The sequence below is a fragment of the Rhinolophus ferrumequinum genome, chromosome 6, assembly GCF_004115265.2.
Source record: "Rhinolophus ferrumequinum isolate MPI-CBG mRhiFer1 chromosome 6, mRhiFer1_v1.p, whole genome shotgun sequence".
Lineage (NCBI taxonomy): Eukaryota > Metazoa > Chordata > Mammalia > Chiroptera > Rhinolophidae > Rhinolophus > Rhinolophus ferrumequinum.
In genome coordinates this window covers 37,106,014-37,119,580 of record NC_046289.1, presented here as the reverse complement: position 1 = coordinate 37,119,580, position 13,567 = coordinate 37,106,014, and the positions used below count along the sequence as shown (strand labels likewise).

The following is a 13,567-nucleotide window of genomic DNA, read 5'->3' as shown; positions in this document are numbered from 1 at the left end:
ACCAGAGTGAGCCACCTGGGAAGTGTCCTGCAATGTTGAAGGAGCTGGATGTCCACCTTGGACTTTCTTTTCCCACTGGAAAAACTGTAGGCTCAAAAACTCTCGGTGCAGTACTGTGCTGGCCTGGGGAGGGGGTGATATGGTCAGATTGCTTCTCTTACACTTTTAATGCTGTCCTCCTCAGTCTCTGTGGTCCAGGCACATGTTTAGCCTCGACCTGGATTGTGATATTTTCACAGTGGAGTCTTGTCTATGGATAGTTACTAGTTTGTCTTTTTGAGAGGAGAACTGAAATTGGGAATGACCTATGTTGCTGTCTTAATAGTGTCACTCTTAGCCAGCTTTCTGACTCAAGAGAAGGTGCCTTCAGATATCAGACAGGTACATTCTCTGGCAAGAACCTAGCAACCAAGTATTTTGTGTTGGCTGATTGAAAGGATAGCCATGTGCTTTGTATAAAACACACAGGACCCAGAGTTGACAAGTTAGGAGCCTAGTTTGAGAGCCTGTTGGCCCTGTACTGAGGTCAGCTACTGATAAAGGATGAAATTTGGGAAAGTATGATTCTTCCAAGGACCTTTCACTTCCATTATTTAAATAACAGAGGCCAGAAAATAAGGTCTACCAATGAAGTGACAGGGTAGTTGGCTTTGAGGCAGAACGAGAAGTCCTGCGCCAGTTGGTTGCAATTCTAGTTTCTCACTTAAATTATCTGGGAAGTTTTAAAAAAAGTAAGTGTATGTGTACATATATTACTGTATGTATATTTATTTGTGTGTTTATGTATGTGTGAATATATATTTCTGCTGATCCCACCCTAAAATAATTCTGATTTTATTGATCTGGGGTGAGTCCCATACATTGATATCTTTAAAAAACTCCCCTGGTGATTCTAGTGTACATGCAGATGGGACCTGGAACCACTCTCTTGGACTCTGTGACATAGCTCCCGTAACTATCTCCCCATTTCCCCACACAGAAGGAAAATCCTGCAGCAAGTGCATCCTGCCATTCTCAATTGAAATTATAATATGTAGAAACTGCCAAAATATAAACATTCACCTTGTTTAAAACTACTTTTAAGAATAGCAAAGGCACGTCAGTCAATTAGTTATTTCTTACACTCTTTTCATGCCATCATTTTTTATGCATTCAGTCACCACTTTAGAAATATAAATGAAATCAGTACTATAATAAAAATACTCCATTTTCAATTGAAAATGTTTATTTGAAAATGCTAATATAAATCAGTTGTTTGCGCTACTTCTGTTGAATACAAATTTTGGTTCTTGTATACCTTGTCATATGAATTTTCCTTTTTCGTAGAGGAAAAATTGGCTATTTCCAGTGATGATATTTGTAAGAGATCCCCTTTCCCAATTACTAAAGCAACCACTATACCACTATTTGAATCTTTCTAGTAAACTAGAATTCTTTTGGACTTAATCTTTGTAAGACTTTATCGATATTGTCCTTTGTTTTAGAACTGTGTAAATAAGAAATATATTTTCCGGATAAATACCCAGAAGTAGAATTGCTGGGTTCTGCTTTATAGCCTTTGTTTTAAAGTCTATTTTGTCTGGTATATGTATTACTGCCCCAGCTTTTTTTGTTTGTTTCCATTTTCATGACTATGTGTGGTGTCAGATGGGTACTAGATTTATTGGAGTGATCACTTCATAAGTTATATAAATATCTAATTACTATGTTGTACACCTGAAACTAATACAATACTGTATGCCAACTGTAATTGAAAAATAAAAAAAATAAGATGTGGAAGTATAGAAAAAAATATATTCTTGTATGAGGCAACATTGTTATATAGAACAACACATTTCTTTCAGTACTCCTTTCCATATGTAAATTGAGAAAAAAAGACATTTGGATGAGCTGGGTGGTTATTTAAAAGCTAGCCTCATTTGTACCCAGTATTTCCATGAAATGTGTAAAGCTCTTGTAGAAGCATATTGTCCATGTATGATGGGAATAGAGTACGTAGATGAAGTCTGCTGCTGATGAGGGCTGATGAAATGAATTGGTATTATTTGGTATTATAGGACATATTTGGGGCATATTTAAAATCAGCCAAACAACTTAATAACTTCCAAGTGTGTTAAGTCAGCTGTGCAATTCTACTTGTCGTGACATGGTTTTAAATGTAAAAGATGCAATACACGTGATACTCACGAGTCTTTGCTAATATTATTTGCTTCACTCAGATTTCACGTGCCATGGAAAGGAGTTCAGGCTGATGCAATTCTCTAGTAATCCACGGTAATCAAAAGATTTAACATAGTATTCTGTAGTGACTTGATATAAATTGAGAGATCAGCTCTGAGTAAACATATTTGATGTTTTCCTTGATGTGTTCTTTAAGTTCCAGGATGAATCAACTAAAATAAACATTGTTAAACAACACAGTATGCTCTGATGCAGGAAATCTCCCTGGGTTCTTTGTTGAAGTTGAGCTTGTACTTCTCAGCTGGTCTGCTGCCCTATGTCTATCTTCCTATCTCATCCTACGTCAATCAAGCCCGCTGGACCTGGGGAGACCAGACAACATTGCTAGGATTTTTGACTCATTTTCTCAGAGAAGAATATGGAACATTCAGTCTGGTAAATTTATATTTAAAGCCCTTATAAGGAATAGGTGGCAAAACTTCAGTGTTGTGCCTGGACCTCGATTGAAAAAAAAAAGGGAAAAAAAAGCAGTGTTTATCAATGCCAGTGTGTAGAATTTTCATTTATTTATGTAACAAATGGCCCCTTTAAATGTGGCCTTTAACATACATTAGAAAAAAATTGGAATCACTTAGCTTGACATCATACTGTTGTATATCCTGAATATATTTTTAGGATAGCAAGCATTAAAAAGAGCCTGCTGCGGCCGGCCTGGTGGCTCAGGCGGTTAGAGCTCCATGCTCCGAACTCCTAAGGTTGCCGGTTCGATTCCCACATGGGCCAGTGGGCTCTCAACCACAAGGTTGCCGGTTCAATTCCTCGAGTCCCGCAAGGGATGGTGGGCTCTGCACCCTGCAACTAAGATTGAACACAGCTCCTTGAGCTGAGCTGCTTCCTGAATGGCCCAGTTGTTGGTTGGAGCGCAGGCTCTCAACCACAAGGTTGCCAGTTCAATTCCTGGAGTCCCGCAAGGGATGGTGGGCTGTGCCCCCTGCAACTAGCAATGGCAACTGGACCTGGAGCTGAGCTGCACCCACCACAAGTAGGACTGAAAGGACAACAACTTGAAGCTGAATGGCACCCTCCACAACTAAGATTGAAAGGAAAACGACTTGGAAAAAAGTCCTGGAAGTACACACTGTTCCCCAATAAAGTCCTGTTCCCTTTCCCCAATAAAATCTTTAAAAAAAAAAAAAAATGCAGATTTCTTGAAAAAAAAAAGAAAAAGAGCCTGCTGCGAGCAGTTCAAGCATTTCAGTCTTCTTAGCATTGGGTATCACTTTGGGCTCTTGGTCTGTGACTAAAAATATTTGGAAAAGATTAAAGAAAAAAACTCAAAATTTTTAATTTACTTTGACCAAAACACTTTCTTTTTCCATATTTAATGAATCGTATTCATGTCAGTATTCAGTGTAATATTTATGTGTAAATGCTTTATAAAATATAATTTCACTAAATGTGTGAAATTTAATGTGTTCTAAAGAAGTTCAAAAGGCTTGTTTTCCCTAACATATAAATTAGGGGAAAACACTAAAGTGGTTACAGTAAAGGTTATTTGAACAAAGGATAAACAGATTTTTTTTTTTTAATATGGACAGTTGTATCAGATTTTTCTTTCATGGTTTGTGCTTTTGGTGTCTTAGCCATGCAAAAACTAAACAATCTGTTGCTCAAGGATACATACAAAAGTAGTAAAATTGTGTATTTTTAGAAAGTAGTTGAATAATTAACACAAAATTCATGGTAATAGTTACCACTGGGGGGATGAGAAAGGCAAGGCCTATTGATACCTGTTTCTTAAATGAATGGTGGGTCCACAGATTTTTTTAAAAACTATCATGTAAATATACATTATATATGTTGTTTGTATGTCAGAGCTATTTCATAATAAAATAGAGTAATAAGAGGATAATTATTATTTTTTTGCTTAATTTGATACTTTAAATTTATATTCTGGTTTACTTACATTGGTTATTCCATTAAAATAATACTTGAGGACCATTCCAGATATGAAATTTGTATACTTCACACAGCTGTGATATTATAGTCTAACAGGTGATATTGAGCGCTAATCAAAGTACTCAAAAAAGAATTTAAAGAGACTCTGTAACAAAAGTATAAAGTCTATTAATTCATTAATGTGTTCAACATTCATGCTGGAATCGTTTAATTGATTTTTAGCCAAGTATTATTTCTGAAATTCTTCCTAAAGAATGTCTATGTTTAGTTTTCACTGACTTCTCTTTAAAAATTCAATAAGGCTCTGAAGTAAAGACTTTGAATTAAGAAAAGAATTGCACTGTACATTTAAAACGTGAATCTTCTAAATCAAGATAGTTAAATCTAATAGCCTAACAAAGCTTCAGTTTAATGCTTGTGCAAATAAACTTTTCTCTTTTATGTTTAGGCCAAATCTGAAATAGGATCCAGTATGTCTAAAATTTTACTGTGAGTATGAAATATTTGAAACTATTTCTAAATGATTTCTCTATTCCTTTAAATTATTTTTTGGGATTTCTGAGTTTCTCCCTTTGTGAAACAGTGTGTCTGAGAAGTAGTTTTCACTCATATAGTTAATAGTTGTTTGTACATACTGTCAAATATTTTACCATTTCCTTCAATAAGGTAAAACTTACAGTGAGTAATAAATGCAACAGTGAATGAGACTATTAGGTGGCTACATAGAACCTATAAAACTAAAATGTGTCAACTTTTAGTTGGATACAGAATTACCCAATATAGTATTGCTTTATGAAAAATTTATGTTTTGTTCTGATTTTATATATCCTCTTTCTTACAGCCACATTTTGTAACATTGTATCAATTTGAACAATTATTTTCTTGTTATCTTGGATTGAGCTATGCTTTTTTAATTTTTTAGAGATTAATTTATTTAATGTCTCTCAAGACTTTTCCTTTAGGCTGTCATTAAGCTCTATTTTTTACTTGCATATTTTTAACATTCAACCTTATTAAAGCCAGCTTAAGCAAATATAGTTCATCTATATTGTCTATTAGTGTTCATTGAAAAATGGGTTAATATTTGCTGTAAAACTTACAAAGATTAAGACAACTTGAAAGATATCCAGACCAATCCTGTAATATTTTTATAATTTCAATATAAAATTAGGGAAGAATAGTTTTCTACAACACTGAAGTGATTTAACTAATTATTAATTTGGGATTCTCAGGACTATTTGAAAAACATTTTTAAAATACGGGGAGAATATTTCAACTCATATATATATATGAGTTAATTCATAGGTTCTCACAATTTCTCTTATGTAGTTGTTAGCTTTCTTTCTTTCTTCCATCCTTCATTTCTTTTTAAATGACTTTTTTCTCAATTTTCCAAAAGAAAGGATACATAATCATTATGAAGTTTAGAAAACACAGGTAAACAAAAATAAGAAAATGAAAATTACTATAATTCCAACATGTTAGAGATGACCACTGTTACTAATCCATTTAACATTTTTGTCTATATTCTTGCAATATTTTTGTATGTTTTTCTGTTTTAAAAAAATGGAATCATAATATACATATTGATTTATTAGCCTCCTGTTTTTTCATTGTATACTGCATCTTAAAAATATTTTCCTGCCACCAATCATTCCTGTATAACCTTTAGGTAGTTTTTACAATAAATTTTAAATTTATTTTTTTAATGTCTGACTGAGACTTTTGTGTCCCTTTTCTATCTTGTTGGAGAGAAGGTAGCAAGAAACTCAGTTTCCGTTTTAAGCGTAAAGAGCTTTGCCAGCATCTCTGGGCTTTTACGTTATCCTCCTTTGCTCTGTGCTGAAAGACTCACTCCTGCGCTTGTCTATCTACCTTTCAGGGTTATTATCACACTCAGGATTACTGGTATATTTTGCTTTAACAAATCCCACATGAACTCCAAAGAATTCTCAAGAGCAATCCTAGACCAGACATCTAACTTTTATTAGTTTCACATAAATGTTATCTATTGCAGAAATTAAAGGCCTCCTTTACATTGAAATAATAGCAGTTAGGGGCGTCCAGATGGCTCAGTTGGTTAGAGCGCGAGCTCTCAACAACAAGGTTGCCAGTTCAATTCCCGCATGGGATGGTGGGCTGTGCCCCCTGCAACTAAAGATTGAACACGGCGGCTGGACTTGGAGCTGAGCTGCACCCTCCAACAACTAGATTGAAGGATAACAACTTGGAGCTGATGGGCCCTGGAGAAATACACTGTTTCCTAACATTGCCCAATAAAAATTTTTTTAAAAATTAAAAAAAAAAAAAGAAAGAATAGCAGTTAGGTCATATACCCAGAAAGAAAAAAAAAAGAAAGACTTGACAAAAGTGATGACTGTTCACACTACTTGTTAAAACCAAATCATAAGGTAAAATGGAGGTATAATCTTAGCACTCTGATTGAGTGAGAGAATTTCTAGTCTTTAATTGTTTCAGGTGGACAAGAGTGTTGAGAAAGGCAACTCATAATTAACTTACTAGAAAATCCTTCAAAATGATGGAACCTAATCATCTACCGTTTTCCAGTCAAGCAAATTAAATTCTTTCCTCATGCATATCTCCAAATTGCAACCCTGTACAAGGAAATTACTGAATCTAACCCTAGGCAGTGACCATGTTTTAGAGCTTACATTTAAGCAACAGATCTCCAAGAATTAATTTTGAGACTGACTTCAGTCCGTTTGAAGAATAGCTTGAAATGGGCCTCATGTGGGAATCAATTTTTCAAGTGTATTTGAAAATGAGTAAGGATATCTTCTCATAGTAGATGAGTCTCCATTAGTAAAATATACATTGTGTGGTTTCCATAATTATGGCATCACATTTTCTCCAGTAAAATTGCCAGTAGGGAGAAGAAAGTTCTTTGAGATGGTGTATAGAATCATTTGTTTTTTTAAAAAAACTGGAGACTGCTGGAGCTACCGTGTTTCCCCGAAAATAAGACTTGGTCTTATATTAATTTTTGCTCCAAAAGACTCATTAGGGCTTATGTTCAGGGGATGTCATCCTGACAAATCATACTAGGGCTTCTTTTCTGCTTAGGTCTTATTTTCGGTGAAACACAATATTTTAAAACTCAGATAACACTTGTAAAATGCTTAATTACTTAATGGAGCTAATGGAAGAATTTAGTTTAATTGTAAGGGAAAAAAGGATACATTTCTTGGAGCTTCCTTAAACATTTTTTGAACCAAATAATATAGAAAATAAGGAAACCTTTTAAGGAAGATGATAACCTGGAAAAGAATGGGTGGAGATCACTTCTTTTGTCCTGTCTTTTTTTTCTTCATGATTGGATCTCCAGAAAATAATTTGAATTAATTTTGTTTTCCATTCCTAATCACTGGAGGCCATGTTTACACTACTGACAGAAGAAGTTAAAAAACCCATTTCAGATGACTTCTTTATGAAACCAATCGGGGATACAAATTGGTTTATAATTTCAATACAGTATACTAATATCACAAATTCTGAAGAATTATTTGTTCTGATGCTACCCTAAATTATATAAGTTGGTAACCAAATGTTACAATTGGAAAACATTTTAGAACTGTTTAAAACTCTTTCTTGTGGTACTTTTCCTCCCTAATTTGAAAGAAGTCAAAATAATTGTAAAAGCTGACCGCCAACCCTTAAAATTATTCAGTGCATAATCAGATGTATTTTACAAAGAATGTTTTATTTGGATCACATTTGTTTTCTGCCAACGATAAGTTAGATTGTCTTTTACAGTTCTCAAGTAACAAATATGAGGACCGAACTCTCATTGAACATTCAAGCCCTTGCAGTTTGGGCAAATATATGTTTAGCAAGAAAGTGAGTAATATAATTCCTTTTCCTGTTATTTTTTCCATGTTCATTAATTAATATTTTAATATGTCATTGTAGAACATTGCCACTAGTATTTTATATTCCAAATAAATGACTTTAACTACTTCTATGAAGGCAAATGTGTGTTGCTTTCTTGCTAGTTTTTCTGATTATAAATTAATCATTTTGAAAAATTGAGAAATATATTACAATCTAACTAGGTAAGTCATTTGATGTCTTAATCTTTGGTTTGATCCCTCACTCTGACCATAGCCAGTTATTATTGTTGCTTTGCAAAAGAAGCAAACAATTATTTGAATTCCTCTGAAGATAAAAGTAACCTCCAATGATAAAAGAAAACTGAAAAAAATATAGCACTATTAACATCTATTAATTTCTTGTTCATTTATTTTCTAGTGTGTTGAATGTATTTTTATGTAAATGTATATATTTATAGTTTTATTTTCTTAATACTTAACATTATATTGTGAGCATTTCCCCATACCATAAAAAATATTTAAAATCACTTAAATGTCTGTATAATATTCCATTCTATAACCTAGGAGAATTGATTTAAATGTTCTCCTATTTTAGGATCTTTAGATGGCCTCCACTTTTTCCACTATTACCGTGTTTCCCCAAAAATAAGACTGGGTCTTATATTAAGGTTTGCTCCAAAAGACTCATTAGGGCTTATGTTCAGGGGATGTCATCCTGAAAAATCTGCTATGGCTTATTTTCTGGTTAGGTTTTATTTTCGGGGAAACACAGTATAAGTAATACCCAAGCATTTTTATGGATTAATCTTTATCCACATTTCTGGTAATTACTTAAGAGATTTATGTATACATGTCAAATTACTAGGTCAATGAATGTGAATGTTTTTAAGGCTCTTAATATATATCATCAAAGTACCTTTTCTTGAAGATCATACTAACATACATTCTCATACAACCACATTCTCACAAATGTTGAGATTTGCATTTTAAAATATTATTTTGATTCATGAAATTATTTTGTTTGCATATGTTAATTACATCTTAAATTTAACAAGATTAATCATTTGTATTTCTTCTGCAAATTTTAACTATATCTTTTGCTGCATCGTTCCTAGTTGTCTACAATATATAGTACAGTGTAATTTATTACTATGTTTTGGTTATCTAGTCCAACTCAAATTTTAAAAACTCAGGTCCTTCTTTATTCCTACTTAAAAATGGAAAGTTTTGTAGTTCCAAATATTTTTCTATAGTTTAAAACTGTATTATTGATATTCATGTTCATAAATAATTTTTGATATATTTTAATTTTTTATAGGGACAGACAGAACCCATCATTAGTATGGCTTTTTACTGGAATGTTTTGCATTTATTCATTGTTCTTTGCTTGGAGGGCAAATTTAGATATTTCAAAACCACTTTTCATGGGTGTGGTAAGTTTCATTTAGATATATCCTTTGACCAGAAAGTTTGTGAAGAATGTAAAAATTTGTTTCTCATGAATCTTAGAGAAGAATAAATTAGCTCAGAAATAGTTAAAATTGCATATACATTATTATATTTTCAAAAGTTAACTTATTGAACCAGTAAGGCTAAGACCTCTTTTTAGAAAACTGCAATGTTTAGTTAGCACAATAGTTAAATAGAAAAATAAATGTAAGGTATGTTTAAGTTAGTCATTTTATGTGTGTGCTTACACATATAGGTACTACTGCATTTCTCCTGGAATTTCTGGTTTGTAATTAGGGGCTCTTACCAACAAATTTCCTTATTTTTTAACTCACCATTCCAGGCCTGTGCAAAACAGCAACTATATTTCTGTTTTTCCCTGGGTGCCATTTCTCAGATTCTCCTTATAATAAAAGCTCTGTAAATATAGGTAGCTTTTTTTTAACAGCTGAAATCAGTATGTTGTTTTGTGCTCAAGAGGCCTAATAAATAATATCCTACTTAATCACCTGAGTTCTGAATAATTGAGAACTAAGATAAACCAGTACAACAGGTGGGAGAATCACCTTTATTGCTGATAATGCTGAGATTGATGAATGTTGTTTATATCTGGGCAAGGGGGCTTCCTCACCCTGCATCCCATAATAGGAAGACCTACCCACTAGTCACAGGCAGTGCTCACCCCACTGGTGCCACAGGGACAGAGTCTGCCACTGGACAAATGCTTCCTGTGGGCAGCTCACTTCCGAGGAAAAGAAAGGAAAGGGGAGGGCTATGCAGGCCCAGGCCCGGCTCCCAAACTCTCCAGTCAGCTCAATCCCTACAATCCTAAGGAAGAAATAAGTGAGAGGCCAGGAGCGTTATACTGATGGAACTTCTCCACATGGAAGGAATCATCAGGAAGAAAGTGAAAGCATTTCTCCACCTCTTTCATCTTACATATTGCAGGAGTTCAACATGAAGTCCGTAGTATTGAAAAGAATGTGTGGATCCAAAAAGGGAGATTCGCATGTCAAACTGGGAAGGAGGAATGTTTGAAAATTGGAAAATAAAGTAACGTGGAATTGGATTGGGGAAGTCAGTTAACAAGACCTGAATGACAGCAGGCATAAGCAACTAGATGTATGCAATACGAGTATTTTTAAAATACATAAGTACCAGATGGATTGCATGAGCCAGCCAACCAGTCCTACTGTTTGCCTGCCTCTGCCTCTTCCACAGGTGGAAAGGTTCTGGATGCAGAGCAATGCGGTGGTGGCTGTCCTCGCCGGCATCGGGCTGGCTGCTTTGGTTTCTGAGAGTAACCGAGTGCTGAACACCAACGGGCTTCAGTGTCTGGAATGGCTTTCAGCAACTCTTTTTGTGATTTACCAAATATATTCCAATTACAGGTAACGTGGTTATTTTTATGAAAAGTTTCACTCACACTAGAGACATTTGATATTTTATTCTAGGACTTTATTTCATCTTTAACTTCTAGTTTTCACAGTAAGACTGCGTGGTTGGTCTAAATGCCATGGTTCTTAAATTTTTGAACTAGAATCTCAGTGTGAGTGATGTGGACTTTTAGGGCATTGCAAACAAGGGTTCTAGTGGTACATGTAAACTGTTTGTATATTTTCCTCTAAGGAACCCTAGAGATATTTTGTAGAATCTGGAGTATATGTAAAATTCCATGATGTAAAATACCACTTAGATGAAGAGTAAAGACATTTTGGCCTTTTTGTATGCCCTAAAGTAATTCACTCTATGCTTCAAAGATTTCTTCGCTTGAGTAGTGTCTAGCCCTTATCTAGTTCATTCTGTAGTAGTGAATACTAATGATTTGAAATAATGGAAGTTCTAAAAGTTTCTTAACCCTTAAGCGTTATTAGTATTTTATGTATTTTTCAATAACCTTTTATATATTTTTAATAACCTTTCTAATGAAAATCTCATTCTAATCTGAAAGATGTCCAAGTTTTAGATGATAGTTCATTTATTTCCAGCATCATTGAGTAAACATTACAGAAGTGGAAGAGTCCACTGGAGTTTTATTATAGTGAGATTTGATCGATATTTTAAAAGGTTAAATTTCCTCTTTCCACTTAACTTTGAAAACCAATCCCAGGAGGCCTGTTGGGATCCCCAGACCCAAATCCACAGCTAGCTAAAGAAGGGTTTGCCACACCCACAGTGTGTGTTCCCCAACCTTTTTTTTAATACCAGTCTTCTCCTGGCTCAGGTCTTTAGGGCAATCCAGGCTTAACAACAGGGATACCAGCACAGCCTGGGTGGTTTTATTTTGTTTTGATTCTTTTATTTGCCCCCAGGTGAATGGAATAGATAGCAGTATTGCTGGGTGATGAAATGTGAGGCTTCACCCTGCAAAGTAGGGAATCATGGGAGGAAACAATTTCATCAGTTACAAAGGCAAGGATAATATTTTGTTCCTGGAAGTGTTTATTTGCTTTGTGATACTAACCCAACGATTCAACTTTAGGCTGTGTTTCTCAGAACCATTAAATGTAATGGTCCTGATAAGAACAGGAAGGACAGTGCTTGTTCTGTTTTTTGATGCTTTTACTCTTGTAGTCTTTTTCTTTTTTCATGGGAAGCGCTCAGAATTCATGCCAGTTTTTCTTTGAAGTTAGAACGTCCACTTCATCATTGAAAGGAATTTTACTGCTGTTGTTGGCAGTGACAGATAGTGGCTGGAGAGAAGTAAACAACTCGGCCACCTATTCCTTCTCTCCCTTCTCATTGGTCTCGTTCCCTAATGATTTCTCCGCATAGATGGAAGCACAGGGAGCCTGTGGTTCAGGGAAGTGGTAGAAAAGATCAGCCTTGGATACAAGAAAGTCAAACAGGTATCATCCCAGTTTATGCTGGAATGGGCAGATTTCTTTTTGCATTTCTAAGTATTCCTTTGGACTAAATGGAATTAACATGAAATTACCTTAAATTCCAAGTGGAATCAGAAACCTTATTTCTTTTTGGGAAATTGGACATGCTTTGAGGAAAACAAGGACTTATTTTTGAACACTAACTGATTCTCTTTTTATGGAAATGATTATAAATTCCGGAAGTGAAGCAATAAGCTGATTTTTTTTTCAATTGAACAATTAGTCCCTTCTTTTTTTTTAGATGATAGTGTTCTCTTTTCAAATATAAACATGTTTTTAGAAAATATAAGGTAGAATACTTTGAAACACTAAATGTAGATAGAGTGAGTGATGGAAAAGGAATGGGCAGAAAAGAAACCCAATCTTATTAAAACTGAAGCAATGTGTTACTATTTTAATGTGTTTTTGATCCTTTTATTTAGCATTTGTGACCAAAGGACCAATTATGTGATCGATAAATTTGCAAAGAACCTTCTAGCCTCTATGCCTCATGATGCAATTATCTTACTCAGAGGAGATCTGCCAGGAAATTCTCTCCGCTACATGCATTATTGTGAGGGACTGAGGCCAGATATTTCATTAGTGGATCAGGAAGTAAGTATGTGAAAAATGTACTTAGAATATTGTAATTATAATCATTTAAAAACATATGTCTTTAAAAAACTATTTTTTTAACAATGGATGGGTACCGTTATCATCACTCTTAGGGAGAATATATATCACATTTTTGTTTATTTCAACTAATAATGTAAGTCATATGAGTTGCCTCTTTATTATTGAAACTGAATGTTTTAAGAATTAATTTTTAATGTGTTTCATGTTCGATTCAAATAATACCCTGGGTCTTTAGTTCACATAACAAACCATGAAAATTGTGTATTGTAAATTTATTTTTAAATTATTTTCCATTCAAATTAATACTGCCCACTGGTCCAGGGATTAAAATAAATTAGGTTGAATATAAAATAAGTCATACTGCAGGTAAGTAAATATTTCACTGAAAATAGAAATTACTAACCACAATTTTGCTATGGAGTATTTATGTAAACTTTGTTGATCCTATGAAAAAAATACCGGGGGTGCCAAAAAGTGTACACATTTTAAAAGATGTTATCTGTGTATTACTTTTCGAAGTTGAATTACGGTAACAATGTGTAGTATGACATTCGCTCAAAAGATGGCGTTAATCAAATGAATGCTAGCATCATTCACTGTATTGTATTATAATTTTAATACAGTTTT

General features: G+C 34.2%; 1 protein-coding gene across 1 annotated transcript in view; it reads left to right on the top strand.

Moving 5' to 3' along the window:
- Positions 1-13,567, top strand: part of TMEM260 (transmembrane protein 260) — a 57,724-nt gene that overhangs the window by 28,546 nt on the left and 15,611 nt on the right. The window contains exons 6-11 of the mRNA XM_033108667.1: positions 2,437-2,616; positions 4,589-4,629; positions 7,915-7,998; positions 9,310-9,424; positions 10,662-10,831; positions 12,748-12,919. Of these exons, the coding sequence (XP_032964558.1) occupies positions 2,437-2,616; positions 4,589-4,629; positions 7,915-7,998; positions 9,310-9,424; positions 10,662-10,831; positions 12,748-12,919 (762 nt within the window). The remainder of the gene's footprint in view (positions 1-2,436; positions 2,617-4,588; positions 4,630-7,914; positions 7,999-9,309; positions 9,425-10,661; positions 10,832-12,747; positions 12,920-13,567) is intronic.